A 17,072-nucleotide genomic window follows, 5' to 3' on the forward strand; every position below is an offset into this window, starting at 1 on the left:
CACCCAGATAGACAGAAATGGGCTGAACAGGGATAAAGAAACCGCCTGCATCCCAAGTATGGGATACCTAGAACCCACAGCTAATGATGGCTCAGGCTTGCAGTTTACACTCAAGCATTTATGATGCACTGGTGTTGAGCAGGCAGCCTTGTTCAAATAAATTACCATCAATTTAACCTCGTTACTGTCTGTACATTTTCAGTGTGTGTGTGTGTGTATTCATTCAATTTCATATAATAATAAAACATACTAACTTTAAGTTCCTCAATTTCATTTTGCAGCACACTTTCTTTCTGGACCATATGCCTTCTTTGGGAATCTAAACGGGACTCCATTTCATGCCTTACTTCTTCAATTTTACAAATCATTTCAGACCTTTTATAAAAAGTAAACATACTTGACATCAGATATATCATTCATTTTGCTCAATTTTCTTCCTTTAGACCTTTTTACAGAAAATACTGACTTACACTGAGGTCATCATAACAAAGCCCAATCATGTCTCCACCTAATGTACATATGCACATTTTCAGCAAAGGTAAAGGGCTGTAGTGTAACTGGACTATATGGCTGCTCTTACATTAGAGACAGAGACACAGGATGGTGGTTTAACCCAAGGGTTACCACACCTCAGGCAAAGGGATAGGTTGAAAAGACGACTCGCAGAATTATACAGCATGGAAACAGACCCTGTGGGACCAACATATCCACGCTAACCAGATATCCTAAACTGATCTAGTCCCATTTGCCAGCATTTGGCCAATATCCCTCTAAATCCTTCCTAATCATATACTCATCCAGCTACGTTTTAAACATTGGAATTGTACCCATCTCCACCACTTCCTCTGGCAGCTTGTTCCACACACAAACTACCCTCTGTGTGAAAAAGTTGCTAATCCCTTTGAAATCTTTTCCCTCTTACCTCAAACCTATGCCTTCCAGATTTGGACTTCCCTACCGTGAGGAAAAATAGACCTTGGCTATTCACCATATGCATGCCCTTCAAGATCTTACAAACCTCTATAAGATCAACCTGCAGACTGATGCTCCAGGGAAAACAGCCCCAGCCTATTCAGACTCTCCCTATAGCTCAAACCCTCCAATCCCAGCAACATCCTTGTAAGACTTTTCTGAATATTTCCAAGTTTCACAACATCTTTCCTATAGCAGAGAGACGAGAACTGAACACAGTATTCTAGAAGTAGCCTCACCAATATCCTGGACAGCTGCTACATGACATGCCAACTCCTATACCCAATGCGCTGACCAATAATAGCAAGTGTACCAAATGCTTTCTTCACCACCCCATCAACATGTGTCTCCACTTTCAAGAAACCATACAGAAGTCTGGTCTTCATGGGAACTGCCCTGAAAATTACAACCTCCAATGGACAATTATTCAGGTGTCTGAAGTCCTCAGAGAAACTGTCAACTCAGAGTTAAGAGTTGAAGACCTTGGATGGTTCTCACTCTTGAATAGTTAGCCAGAAAACGTTGGCAGGATTAACACATGCTGCATTTCCAGGGAAGCATGTAAAACTAACCTCACCTCAAACCCAACCCCAACCCCTGTAAAATCCAAACACACCTGATACTTGGCCCATGACATTCCCAAAAACACCTCCAACCCTACCAACCTTACAGCAGACCTTCCCTGTCCCAATAACACCCAAATTTTCTCCTTTCCCTCCAACCCAACATCACCACCATCAGTTCTGACACTACCACTCACATGGCTGCTCGATTTGCCTCACCCCAAACTCCATTTTCTGACCCCCAATAGACGTCTGGTGCCCACCCTAACCCACAATTCTGTGGTAGAACCTGCTTCTGAGGATCAGGACTTCACATAAATCACCAAAAATGCATCAAATGAATACACCCTCTAAATGAATTGTTACTACATGTCCATCAACTCTTACAGATGGAAAAATGCCAATGAAATCAAATAGTTCTCAAGTGAAATCTCAAACTTGCGAAGCAGAGTTTGTTAAAGAATAGGAGCTTCTTTAAATAAAAGTGGAGGAACTGTTAAAGGCAAGACAACAGCGTTGCTTGGCAGAAGGTATAGTTACAGCATAGCTAGAGCATGTCAAGTTTACATAGGCAGTCACATTCAAATGTTGACATGAGCTTATATTTTAAGTACACACAAACATAATGTATATTATATGAAATATAAATCTTGTGTTTATACAAGATGGTATCTGACCACCTGGTCTTTTAACAGATGCAACCCACTCACTGTAATATAAATTCAGATGTTTCCATAAATTGTATGTCACGCTTAATGGACAGAAAACAAATCAAAGTACTTTACAGAAGAATAATCAGGCAAAAGTGGGCACTGCACCAAATATTATTAGAAAGATCAACTAAGAGATAGGTTAAAGGAGAGTGCAGTGGGGGATTTAGGTAGGGAATTACTAGTGAAATGAGTATGAAGATTGCAGGGGTAATTCTCATCACATCCTGATAATTGTTCTGCTATGAATGGTACCATGGATATGGCATGAAATTCAACAATTAATGAATTTTTATTAATCCTCAAACTTGTATTAGGAATATCAGATAAATTACAAGTTCCCGCAAGGACCAGGAATTTAAAATATGGACTGGCTTAAATTAGTACTCAATCCTTTTCAGCTTGAGATCAGGTTCTGAAGTGATCCATGACATACCTGAGCAATTCTAATTCAGTCCTCAACTCTGCTATACAGTTGTGTTGAGCATCATCTGCACTAAGAATAGCATAACCACATCCATTTGGGCACTCACGACTTCGATATTCACATACTGCCAAGTGAGAATCCAGATTGCGTCGCTCTACCTGAACAGTACAACCTATGAAAATAATTGCATAAATATGCTTTAAACAGGTACAGTTAAAATTTTAAATATTACAAAACAGCAATGTGGCATCAGAACATGCAAAACACACAAGGAGGCAGCAGTACAAGTTTGAACTGAAGGTATGTTCAAATTTCATTTTCTGGTCAAAGAATTTAAGACCAATCATGATGGCTTTCCAACTTGGTAGGCTACTTACCTCAATGTAGGGAGAAGATGAATAAATGTAAAAGTGTGGAAAATGTCTACTCAATGACATCCTTGTACATTGGTTGGAGAATCTAATTTCAACTGATGCATAAGGTATTAAGATGAAACATTCGTGCAATTCCTTGAACTGGATTGTGATGTGTTTCTCAAAATTAATTGTCCACTGATGCGTTGTGGAGCTGGTGATTTCAATTTCCAAAATGTGTACATTTACAGGAGGAGGGATGGAGTCCATTGTGCTTTTGCTGGCTGTTTGTAAGAGCTTTTTAAATCGCTGAGGGAGTTGCTTTGCCTTTTTAATGTCTATTCACTCACTTATGCCTAACTGCATCCCCACTCTGATGGAAACACACACTCAAACAATTATTTACACAGGGGATAAAAATAATGTGATCCAAAATTAGTCATTTTAAGAATTAACAATTTTTTAACTTCACAGGTTACATTATATTTCAAATAATAAATAGTATGCATTTGTACAGCATTTTTACACACACTATTTTAAGGGGGGAAATAATTAAATGAATAAAGACTAATGCATAATTTAAGAGAGCTAAAGGGATGTGACATAAAGCTGAGCCAAAAAGATGGATGCTAGGAAAGGTTTTAAAGGATATGCAGAGATGGAGAGGTTTATTGAGGAAACTCCAGAAGGCAATTTCAAGTTTTAACATAATTGAATAAAACAAGACATGTACAGAAGCTTAGGAGTTGGAAGATTAGAAGATGTAGGAGGTAACATTAGGTTGGAAAAAGCTGCAAAAATAGGGTAGGGTTTACAAGTAAGATACTAGAGAACTGGAAAATCCAATTAGTGAGTTGGAAGAGAAGCTGATGTTGAAGATCTGTTGACAATGTTCAGTTAAATAGGAACAGTACAATACAAGGCCAAAGGTAGGAGAAAAAAAAATCTGACTCAACACGCTTTCTTCTGCATCATCCTGAAACAATACACTCACTTCATGCTGCCCTCAAGGCAGCAGCAGCAGTGGGAAAGAAAATGTGTACTTCCTCCTGGACTCTGCCTATGCAGCTCTATAAAACACAGGACTTAGTGCTCGACAGGCTGCTGTTAGGTTGAGGACTACGTGCTGATGGGTATACTAAAGCTTTTAATTTTTTCTCTAAAGTTCTTTACACAGGTAAAGTTAGTCGCCCCTGCCCCAAAGACCCAGCAGATATTTCTAGCTGCTATTTTATGGAGGACTCAATGTTAAATGCGGTGAGATTTGTCTGCTCCAGTGTGAATAATAGTGTTGCATCGATAAGGGCTACCTGAACTCAACGGGCTATAGTACATTGGTCCCATCTAAGGATAACATGCTCGGCAATTATGCACTCTGCTCAAGTTATCTGCGAATTTTGATTCACAATATGAACAAGAGGTAAACATGCAAATTAGTTAATAGATTTTAATCAATTCAAATCACAGCACCAAAAAATACACAAAATGAATTTAAATAAAACTTTAAAATTCAAAGTTAAACATTGCACTGCAACAAAATTCATTGTTAAGTACATACCACAACCATAACACATGTAAATTCCACCTAAAAAAAAGTTGGTAAAATGATACTTCAAGCACTTGGGCTAAAAATTTGCAAAGTATAGCTTTACTCTTATTGAAGAGGTCTTCTGAATTTAAATGATCCCTAAGGAATCATCTCCATTATATTGCCACTATTATTACATACTGAAAATATATACACCCATCCAAGAAACCTAAAGCAAGTCACTGGACACAATAGATTGGTTGGCAATGTCAAAAACTGTAGACATCAAGCAGAATATTAATAACTCTGATCACAGTCAAAGAGTGAACATCATTAGTGACTTTCATTAGGGGCCATTTAGGTGTGAACGAAGGAGTGGAAACTTAATTGCACATATTCAAACAGAGTTGCAGGAATAATCGAGATAGCAACACATTCGAGGACTTTGTAGAATAAAGGAAAAACAAAATAAGAGGGTTGTTTTCAAAGACAGTGTAACAATGTATTTATTTAGTAAGTTGGCGACGAAGAAAATTCTTCATTTAGGAAGGCAATATTTGAGGACTGGGAATCATTTGTAGCATCAGCTGGAAGGAAAGTTGGGCGATGAACAATTTGGGTCCAAAGGTGCAGAAGGGAACTTGGAGAGGACCTATGGAGAGACAGAAGTTAAACAAAGTGAGAGAATTGGTGGTTCTGAGGGGAGGATGGGACAGAGAGGTTTCTCATAGCAGGAAATGAGAGTGTAGTAAAGAAGCAACTAATGGCCTCTGTATTTTCTGTCACCAAGGTAAAGGAGCAGAGGAAAATAATTTAAGAAGAATGTTGGTCATATTGCAAAGAAGCCAGGGATCATGCTTGCTCTCCAGGATGATCCAGGAGTAACAATGACCTTATACAAGGTTAGAGATTTCTGGTGGGGCTTCATAGAATCCCTACAGTATGGAAACATGACCTTCGGCCCAACAAGTCTACACTGACCCTCCGAAGACTAACCCACCAGACCCATTCCCTACCTTATTATCCTACATTTACTCCTGACTATTGCACCTAACCTACATATCTATGAACACTATGGGCAATTTAGCATGGCCAGTTCACCTAACCTCCACATCTTTGGATTGTGGGAGGAAACCGGAGCACCTGAAGGAAACCCACGCAGACATGGGGAGAATGTGCAAGCTCCACATAGACAGTTGCCCAAGGCTGGTCCCAGGCACTGTGAGGCAGCAGTGTTAACCACCCAGCCACCGTGCCACTCTATGCTTACCTGATTCTCACAGAATAATCGAATCCAACCAAATCTCATGACAAATGACCAAAGCCACCTCAATCTAGATATATTCATGCTTGCAACCTTTGACTTGAGGTACTAAAATATCAGGACCATTCCAGAGAAGTTAACCAATTTTTGGTTAGAATTAATCTTCTTCTGGTAATAAAGAAGTCAAATATTGTGCAGAAGGACCACATTTAAAATACTGAGAGCAGTTTCAGGCTCCGTATCCAAAGATGGACATATTGGCGTTGGAGTGGGTTTAGAGGAGGTTTACAAAATGATTTTGGGGATGAGGAGCTTGTCACATATTGAGTCTTTACTCTGAGTTTAGAAACATGGGGAGAGATCTGACTGAGTATATTTAAAACTGAGGTAGGTTCTTGATTGGTAAGTGGATCAAAGGTGAGAGGGAGAAAGCAGGAGAATGGGGCTGAGAAACATATAAGCTATGATCAGATGGCAGAGCAGACTCAATAGGCCAAATGGGCTAATTCTGCTCCTGCGACACATGGTTTCATGATTGAGAAAATAAGTATTAGTTAGATTAGATGTGTTGGTTGTGGGATCGCTTAGCTATGTCTATCACTTGCTGCTTATGCTGTTTGGTATGCAAGTAGCCCTGTTTTCAGGTTTCACCAGATTGACACCTTTTTAGGTATGCCTCATCCTGCTCCTAGCATTCTCTCCTGCAATCTCCACTGGACCAGGCTTGATGGTAATAGTAGAATGGGTGATATGCATGGCACGGATTATAGATTGTACTCCGACACAACTGTGCTGTTGTTAATTACCCATAACACCTCATGGCTACCCAAATCTGGAGTTGCTAGACCTGTTCAACGTCTGTCCCATTTAGCACAGTTATAGTGCCATACAACACAATATAATATATTCTCAGTATGAAGGCAAGATTTTTGACTCCACAAACACCGTGCGGTGTCATTCTTACCAGTACGGTCATTGATAGATAAATCTGTGGCAGGGAGATTGGTAAAGATTAGGTATGGTATATTTTTCCCTCTTGTTGATTCCCTTCTCAACTGCTACAGATCCAATCAGCAGCTTTGTCCTTTAGGATTTGACCAGCTTGATTGGTAATATTGCTGCCAAGCCACTCTTGGTGGTTACTTTGAAATCCCCAACCAAGAGTATATTCTGCACTCTTGCCACCCTCAGTGTTTCCTCCAAGTGTTGTTCAACATGAAGGCGTATTGATTCATCAGCAGAGGGAGGATTGTATATGGTGGTCGCCTGGGCCATATTTGACCTCATGCCATGAAACTTCATGGTATCGAGAGTCAATGTTGAGTACTCCCTCTCCTCAATGTGTGATTGTGTCTCCACCAATACGGGACATACCAAGAATAGTGATGGTGGTGTCCGGGACACTGTCTGTAAGGGGGGTAAACTGTGCCAGGCTGTAGCTTGACTAGTCTCTGAGATAGCTCTCGCAATTTTGGCATACACCCCAGATATTAGGAAGGAGGAGTTTGCATGGGTGACAAGGCTGTTTTAACTGTATTCATAACGGGTATTTAGGCTGATGTCAGATGGTCCACTGGTTCTTCTACTTTTTTTGAGACTCATAATGATTGATACAACTGAACAGCTTGCTAGGCCATTTTAATGGGGAGTTGAGAGTCAACCACCTTCCGTATTAGCCTTATTAATTCAACTTCAGACATTGGTTCTGGTAAAAGCATTCAATAACATAAATCCTAAACAAATAAGATGAATATTTAGTTGTTTTATTTATTAGTGAGAACCCAGAAGACCATAATAAATAGGAGCTGGAGATGATCTTCCCCATCGAGCTGGCTTGGTTGTGCAAGATCATGGTTGATCTGGTTGTGGCCCTAACTCCAATTTCCTGCTTGTTCGTCTTAACCCAACTTCCAAAAAATCTTTGATTCATACATTCCACTGTCCTCTATGGAACAGAATTTCAAAGAAAAAAATTCCTCTCAACACCTGTTCTATCAAGTTCTCATAAAATCTGATATTTTTCAGAAAAGTTGTCTCTCATTCTTTTGAACTCCAACAAGGAGAAGCCCAACCTGTTCAAATTTTCCTTATAATACTTTCATTCTGGGAAATCAAATTTTTTAGACTTTCTCTGAATTGCATTCAATGCAAATGTATCTTTTCTTAAGCAAATCATGATTCCAACTGTTGTTACTGCCGGATAACTGGGTTAATAGTTTTTAAAAAAAAACAAATAACATGGCAGCCTTTCAATGAAATGTAAGTATACTAGGCTGCAACTTTGATTTTCATAAAAAAAAACAGAACTTTATTACAGATAAGGAATAAAACTAAAATTAAACAAACCAAACAAATCTAAAAGTAACTTCGGGCGTAAGATTTTCAAAACACATAGCAAAGCAAATTCCCTTCTCTTCTCCAATACCATATTTTACAGTTATTTACAAATCAAGACAAACTCCTTCCCAATCAAACTTGTAGATTTAACTTAACTGCTTAATCTCAGCTCTGCTGTAAAGAGAACTCTTCCCTTGATCACTCTCATGACTGAAATCTTCGACTTTCTCAGCTTTAAATAATCTTATTTATTGATTCAACCTCAGTGGTTGGCAATGCTGCCTCACTGTGCCAGGGGCCCTCAGGTCACTGTCTGTGTCAAGTTTGCATGTTTTCCCCATGTCTGCATGGGTTTCCACTGGGTGCTCCAGTTTTCTCCCACAGTCCAGAGGTATGCAGGTTAGGTGGATTGGCCAAGCTAAAATAAAGAAAATTGCCTTGTAATGTTTAGGGACATGAAGGCTAGGTGGATTAGCCATGATAAAATGCACTTTGTTATAGATGATCTTAAACACAGCGCATCCCAAACATGCTGCAGCATAGCAAGCGATCCACACAATGGCATCGGTGGGATTTGAACCCACACCTCCTTCGAGATTGGAACCTTAATCCAACACTTTACACCACTCTGCCATACCACCATTCCTGATGAAGAGCGTTTGCCTGAAATGTCGATTCTCCTGCTCCTTGGATGCTGCCTAACCTGCTGTGCTTTTCCAGCACCACACACTTGACTCTAATCTCCAACATTTGCAGTCCTCACTTTCTCATAATTAAAATTCAACGTGAGGAGTTGGGTGGGTGAGTGGGATTATAAAGAACAAAGAATATTACAGCACAGGAACAGGCCCTTTGGTCCTCCAAGCCTGTGCCGATCCAGATCCTCTATCTAAACCTTGACCTATTTGCCAACGATTTGTATCCTTCTGCTCCTTGCCCATTCATGTATCTGTCTAGATTCACTTTGAATGATGTGATCATCCCCGCCTCTACCACCTCCACTAGCAACACGTTCCAAGCACCCACCACCCTCTGCATAAAGAACTTTCCATGCATATTTGCCTTAAACTTTTCCCCTCTCACCTCAAACTCGTGACCCTAGTAACGGAGTCCCCCACCCTGGGGAAAAAGCTTCTTGCTATCAACCCTGTCTATACCTCTCATGATTTTGTAGGCCTTAATCAGGTCCCCCCTCAACCTCTGTCTTTCTAATGAAAATAATCCCAATCTAATCAACCTCTCTTCATAGCTAGTGCCCTCCATACCAGGCAACATCCCTGGTATGAACCCCCTCTGCACCCTCTCCAAAACATCCCCATCCTTCTGGTAATGTGGCAACCAGAACTGTATGCAATATTCCAAATGTGGCTGAACTAAAGTCTTATACAACTGTAACATGACCTGCCAATTCTTGTACTCAATTTCCTGTCCGATGAAGGAAAGCATGCATATGCCTTCTTGACCAATATCGACCTGCGCTGCCACCTTCAGGGTACAATGGACCTCAACACCCAGATCTCTCTGTACATCCATTATCCCCAGGGCTTTTCCATTTACCATATACTTCGCTCTTGAATTGGATCATCCAAAATGCATCACCTAGCGTTTGCCCAGATTGAACCCCATCTGCCATTTCTCCTCCCAACCTCTCTATATTCTGCAACATTCTCTGACAGTTCCCTTCACTATCTGCTACTCCACCAATCTGTAAACTTGCCAATCAGACCACCTATACCTTCCTCCAGATCATTTATATATATAGCACACGAACGGTCCCAGCACGGATCCCTGTGGAACACCACTGGTCACAGTTCTCCATTTTGAGAAACTTCCTTCTGTCTCCTGTTGCCAGCCAGTTCTCTATCCATCTAGCTAGTACACCCTGGACCCCATGCGACTTCACTTTCACCATCAGCCTACCAAGGGAAGCCTTATCAAAAGCTTTACTGAAGTCCATGTAAATGACATCTATAGCTCTTCCCTCATCAACCAACTTTGTCACTTCCTCAAATAATTTTATTAAGTTGGTAAGACATGACCTTCCCTGCACAAACCCATGCTGCCTATCATTGATAAGCCCATTTTCTTCCAAATGGGAACAGATCCTATCCCTCAGTATCTTCTAAAGCAGCTTCCCTCCCAGTGATGTCAGGCTCACCATTCTATAATTATCTGGATTATCTTTGCTACCCTTCTTAAACAAGGGGACAACATTAGCAATTCTCCAATCCTCCAGGACCTCACCCATGTTCAAGGATGCTGCAAAGACATCCGTTAAGGCCCCTGATATTTCCTTTCTTCCTTCCCTCAGTAACCTGGGGTAGATCCCATCTGTACCTGAGGACTTGTCCACCTTAATGCCTTTTACAGTACCCAACACTTGCTCCCTCCTTATGCCGACTTGACCTAGGGTAATCAAACATCTGTCCCTACCCTCAATATCCATCATGTCCCTCTCCTTGGTGAATACCAATGTAAAGTAATCATTAAGAATCTCACCCATTTTCTCTGACTTCACACATAATTTTCCTCCTTTGTCCTTGTGGCCCAACTATTTCTCAAGTTACCCTCTTGCTCCTTATATATGAATAAAAGGCTTTGAGATCTTCCTTAACCCTGTTTGCTAAAGATATTTTATGACTCCTTTAGCCCTCTTAATTCCTCGTTTCAAATTGGTCATAATTTCCAAATAATCTTCCACAGCTTTGTCTGTTTTCAGTAGCTTAGATCTTACAAATGCATCAGTTTTCCTCTTAGCTAGTCTCACAATTTCACCTGTCATACTTGCCATTTCTATCCCTCATTTTCACAGGAACATGTATGTTCTGCACTCTAATCAATCCCTCTTTAAAAGCCTCCCACATATCAAATGTAGATTTACCCTCAAACAGCTGCTCCCAATCCACGTTCCCCAGTTCTTGCTGAATTTTGCTCAGGTTGGCCTTCCCCCAATTTCGCACTCCCTATAAGACAACTCTCGTCCATAACTCATGGAATTGTGATTACTATTCCCAAAGTAATCCCCGACTGAAATTTCAACGACCTGGCCGGGCTCATTCCCCATTACCAGGTCCAGTATAGCCCTTTCCCAAGTTGGTCTATTTACATACTGCTCTAGAAAGCCCTCCTGGATGTTCCTTACAAACTCTGCTCCATCTAAACCACTAACACTAAATGAAGCCCTGTCAATGTTGGGAAAATTCAAATCTCCCATCAACACCACCCTGTTGCCCCTACATCTTTTCATAATCGGTTTACATATTTGTACCTCCATCTCACGCTCGCTGTTGGGAGGCCTGTTGTACAGCCCCAACATTAGTAGCACACTCTTCCTATTTCTGAGCTCTGTCCACATTGCCTCACCTCTCGAGTCCTCCATTGTGCCCTCCTTCAGCACAGCTGTGATATCACCTCTGACCAAGTAATGCAACTCTTCGACCCCTTTTACCTCCTTCTCTATCCAGCCTGAAGCATCCATATCCTGAGATACTTAGTTGTCAATTTTTCCCTTCCCTCAACCAAGTCTCAGTAATAGCGATAACATCATACTCCCAGGTACTAATCCAAGTCCTAAGTTCATCTGCCTTACCTAGTACACTTCTCGCATTAAAACAAAGAACACCTCTTATCACCTGTCCCATTGTGTTCATCATATGCTCTCTACCTAATCTTCGCCTTAGTCATAGAGATGTACAGCATGGAAACAATCCCTTTGGTCCAACCCATCCATGCCGACCAGATATCCCAACCCATCTCGTCCCACCTGCCATCACCTGGACCATATCCCTCCAAACCCATCCTATTCATATACCCATCCATATGCCGCTTAAATGTTGCAATTGTATCAGCCTCCACCACTTCCTCTGGCAGCTCATCTATACATGTACCACCCTCTGTGTGAAAAGGTTGCCCATTAGGTTTCTTTAATATCTTTTCCCTCTCACCCTAAACCTATGCTCTCTAGTTCTGGTCTCCCTGACCCCAGGGAAAAGACTGCCTATTTACCCTATCCATGCCCCTCATAATTTTGTAAACCTCTATAAGGTCACCCCTCAGCCTCCGACGCTCCAGGAAAAACAGCTCCAGCTTGTTCAGACTCTCCCTATAGCTGAAATCCTCCAACCCTGGCAACATCCTTGTAAATCTTTTCTGAACCCTTTCAGGTTTCACAACATCTTGCCGATAGGAAGGAAACCAGAATTGCATGCAATATTCCAACAGTGGCCTAACCAATGTCCTGTACAGCCGCAACATGACCTCCCAACTCCTGTAATCAATACTCTGACCAATAAAGGAAAGCTTACCAAACACCTTCACTATCTTACCAACCTGCAACTCCACTTTCAAGGAGCTATGGACCTGCATTCCAAGGTCTCTTTGTTCAGCAACACTCTCTAGGACCTTACCATTAAGTGTATAAGTCCTGCTAAGATTTGCTTTCCCAAAATGCAGCACCTCACAATTATCTGAATTAAACCCCATCTGCCACTTCTCAACCCATTGGCTCATCTGGTCAAGATCCTGTTGTAATCTGAGGTAACCTGTTGCTGTCCACTACACCTCCAATTTTGGTGTCATCTGCAAACTTACTAACTGTACCTCTTATGCTCGCATCCAAATCATTTATGTAAATGACAAAAAGTAAAGGCTTCATTACCTAGTTCCTTACAGACTTTAGTTACTACCTCTTTACTGTCCACTAACCACCTCATTTGGTTCCCACTCCCCTGCCACATTAGTTCCAACCCTCCCCAATACCCTTGGACATTGGTTCCAATCTGGCCCAGATGTAGACCTTCCAATTTGTAATCATCCCACCACCCCCGGAACTGGTCCCAATGTCCCAAAAATCTGAATTCCTCCCCCCACACCATCTCTCAAGTCACTCATTCATCCTGCCTATTATTTAATTTCTACTCTGACTAGCACGTGGCACTGGTAGCAACCCTGACATTCCTACCTCTGAGGTCCTACTTTTTAACTTCGCCCCTAACTCCCTAGATTCTACTTGTAGAAACTCATCCAGTTCTTTTTAACCTACATCACTGGTGCCTATATGCATCATGGCAGCTGGCTGTTCACCCTCCCCATTATGAATGTTCTGCTGCTGATCTGAGGCATCCCTGACTCGTGCACCTATTATTTGGGAGTCTCATTTTCAGCCACAGAACCGCCAATCTACTACCCTTACAATTGAATCCCCTATGACTACAGCCCTTGCTCTCACTGCTCCCGCTGCGAACTGGAGGCCGCTGATTCCATGAGGTTAGTACTTAAATGGGAAACTTACCTTCCCAGCAGCCCCCTGGTCCTCGCTCTCACTGCTCCCTTTGCTGTGACAAATGGAGCTGTTCGAACAGTCAGTGCAGACTCAATAGGCCAAAAGGCTTTTTTCTGCACTCAGGATTCTATGATTCTATAATAACTAATTCAGATTTCCAACCAAATACTCCCAGTCTGAGGGTTCTACAAACTAAACACTTTCACTGAGCAAGGTGCTGAATGGGACCGCTCGAATTGCGCTCTGGGAAGGGGAGTGAATTGTTATATTTGGACAGTGGCTAAACCTGAGATACTACACGTGTAGTGTCTCCCACCCGTCCTCCCCTCTAACCAAAAAAAAAGACTCTGGTGTGTTGGAAAGGTAAAGTTTTTCTTTTTTGTTTATTGTGTGCTGGTAAGTAGTGCAATTGGTTTAAAAAATGATTTAATTTATCTCCTTAACTGTTCTGAACAATCCCCTTTTTTTTCCAAGAAGCTGTATTGGATTTTACTTTAGTCAGGTCTCCTTCAAACTTAATTTAAAAGTTTTTTGTTAAAAGAAACTTGGTCATCTTAGTTTCTAAGTAAATAGCTTAATTTTATTGTGTAATTTACAACAAAGAAAACAAACTTCCATTAAATACTCCAAGAAGCCTTCAACTACTTTCTGACATATTTTAAACCATGGTTTAAAATCATGGTTTTGGAAACTTTAGTCCAATTAATGTTTAATCTCTTCACTAAAATAGACCAACACCAATATGACATTTGTTTAATACAATTTTGAAGAAAAATATGAACACATATAAATCATACCCCTTTTACTGAGTAAGAGGACCCAAACTAAACACAGTGCACCAAATGCCATATCACACCTTTTATTTTACATAGGAACAGTTAGACTTGGTTTAAATACTTCAGCTTAACGATTTTCTACCCTAACTGCTACAATGAAAAAAAATCAACAAACGAACAGGAGCAGAAAAGGGGTGTAGAGACAGAATATTATTGATCAAACGATAATTTCTCATTCACGTTTTGTTCCTGGTTAGTATGCACAACTGAGAATTTTCTCAATTCTTGCAGGCAAGATATTCCACAGCACGATTTTTGGTCTGACTTGCAAGATACAGATATTCAGGAATTCAATGAATTCCTTCCTGGCAGATTAGATTAAAAACATACTTTCTGCCATACAAGTTAATTAAAATCTTCATGATCAAGATCACTGACGTCCAATTGCTGTTGTAACAGATTTGTCCAATCAAAAAAGTATCCACTTAGCTTTCCATGTATCATATTGGCCAGATGAGAGTCTGGCTGCTCCCAGACACCTCCATTCCAGGCTGCTGTGTAGACCTCAACACAGTACAATAGATGTGAAGAAATGCCACATATCCCTCCACCAAAGAAACTGCCCACGATGACACAGAACCTGGGTGTGCTACCTGAAAGGTCAGCAGCGTTGAAATTAACATTGAAAGACAAGTGTAATGAAGCTATTGTAGGCAATTACACAGCATCTTGAATTTATTTTTAAAAGTTGTTTTTAAACTTTTTTTGATTAATTCTAAGTGTTTTTTTTAAGATTTAATGTCTTCATTCATATTAATTCCAGGTAAAATTAGTATTTATTTATATTCAGCTTTATTTAATGGTTTCAAATGAAGGTGTGAATTAAGAGGTAGTGCGAGTTAAGTAAGTAAAGGGGCACGCTTGGAGGATGGCAAGGTTCATACTGTCAAGATTAGAGTGGTGCTGGAAATGCACAGCAGGTCAGGCAACATCCGAGGAGCAGGAAAATCGAGGTTTCGGGCAGGAGTCCTTCATCAGGAATGGGCTCTAGTCCAATGATGAAGGGCTCCTGCCCGAAACGTCGATTTTCCTGCACCTCGGATGCTGCCTAACCTGCTGTGCTTTTCCAGCACCCTTCTAATCTTGACTCTAATCTCCAACATCTGCAGTCCTCACTTTCACCAATGTTCATATAATGGCAGGTTAAATAGAAGTGAGCTTCAGGTAATGGTGAGTTGGGGTTCAATTTAATGGTTAACCAGAAGGTGTAATAGGTTTTAATTCCTCTAACTTTTCCTGGGTAATTATTAAGTAAAATCAAAACAGAATCATTGGAAACTGAAGGAAACTCCAACTCAAGGCTTTATCTGAGAGTTCCAGATGCCAGGTAATTGCAACTTCCTAGGTAATTTCCATGGAATCATCCAAATCAGAACTTCTGTACGGTCCTAACATGCAACTGCTATATATGCTGTTGTAATAACAATCTCTCTATATCTGGGCCAAGAACTAACAGACTGCAGTTAATTCCTGATGTAGGGCTTTTGCCCGAAACGTTGATTTCGCTGCTCGTTGGATGCTGCCTGAACTGCTGTGCTCTTCCAGCACCACTAATCCAGTATGCAGTTAATTCTTTGTTTAGCCACCAGAGGGCAGAGATCAGCGAATAAAATCCAACCAGAAGCGAGCACAGTTTTCTCATGAATCAACAATTTGAATTTGTATTTCTTTCCCCAAACAAATTCTGAAAAGATTCACGACTTTAGGAACTAATAAAAATTCAGTCCTATATAATAACAGATAATTTAACATGGAGTAAAGAATTTAGACACATTTTACAGTTTTACAAAACAAATCATTTAGTGTTTCTGTCCGCATATAATATTTGAAATCCTAATAATCAAAATATATCTGAGGTATCTTCTCTTCTTATAATAATTTATGGAAACTCAAAACTGTTAAGCTGCACTCAGGTTAAATGTATATGACCTTTGTACTTCAAAAAGGAGAGCATATTTTCTCAAATTAGACTACTCACTCATTAGAAAGAGCTATCTAAGCCAGAAATTGTAAGCACCTCTAGATAATAAAAACAACATTGATTTAAAATTATTTTGGTTACTTTTTACTTACCAGCATTTAAGCAAGGAATTTGGCTGTATTCACATTCTCTTTCGTGCCTGTCAACAGCTTCTAAAGAACAGATTATTTCACAACCATGCTGCCTATTTTTGCACCAAATCTGTAGGCGATTCAAATCATTTCGCATATACCTAACAAGTAAAAAAAAAAAGTTTAATGACCATTTCGCAGCAGCATCCTTTAGTACCTGAGCAGTGGGTGCCGCTGAGTCACTCTTGGTGATGGAAACTGAAATACCCTACCCAGAGTACATTCTGTGCCTTTTCCACTCTTTGTGCTTGCATCTAGTGTTGTTCAACATGGGTACGTTCTGATCCAGCAGCTGAAAGAGGGGTCTTTACATCCCATTCAACAGAGACTTTGTGTGTGTTCAACCTGATGCCAAAACTGAGACTTAATGGTGTCTGGAGTCAATATTGATGACTCCCAGGACAACTCCCTCACCTCTTCATTCCTCTGTGCCACCATTGCTCTGGGCCTGTCCGGACAGTGAGATAGATCATATCCAGGAATAGGCATGATTCAGGGTATACTTGGATAGTCTTAGACAGCTTTCCCAATTTTGACTCTGCTGGGCCGACTGGACTGATTTTGCCATTGTCGCTTCCAGTTCTTAGTCTGGTGTCAGGTAATACAGTTTCATTTCTTTTTTGAGGCTTTATAGCGATTGTTACAACGGAGTGTCTTTCTAGGGCATTTCAGAGGGCAATGAAGAGTCA

At 40.7% G+C, this 17,072-nt stretch overlaps 1 protein-coding gene across 4 annotated transcripts in view; it reads right to left on the bottom strand.

The window, feature by feature from the left end:
• rnf41l (ring finger protein 41, like) overlaps nucleotides 1–17,072 on the bottom strand; it is a 57,843-nt gene that overhangs the window by 13,673 nt on the left and 27,098 nt on the right. For all 4 annotated transcript variants that reach the window (XM_072570223.1, XM_072570225.1, XM_072570224.1 and 1 more), the window contains exons 3-5: nucleotides 16,345–16,484; nucleotides 2,682–2,844; nucleotides 255–375 (exon numbers count right to left, since the gene is read on the bottom strand). In XM_072570223.1, coding sequence (XP_072426324.1) covers nucleotides 255–375; nucleotides 2,682–2,844; nucleotides 16,345–16,484 — 424 coding nt within the window. The remainder of the gene's footprint in view (nucleotides 1–254; nucleotides 376–2,681; nucleotides 2,845–16,344; nucleotides 16,485–17,072) is intronic.

This window comes from Chiloscyllium punctatum, chromosome 5 (assembly GCF_047496795.1).
Source record: "Chiloscyllium punctatum isolate Juve2018m chromosome 5, sChiPun1.3, whole genome shotgun sequence".
Taxonomy (NCBI): Eukaryota; Metazoa; Chordata; class Chondrichthyes; order Orectolobiformes; family Hemiscylliidae; genus Chiloscyllium; species Chiloscyllium punctatum.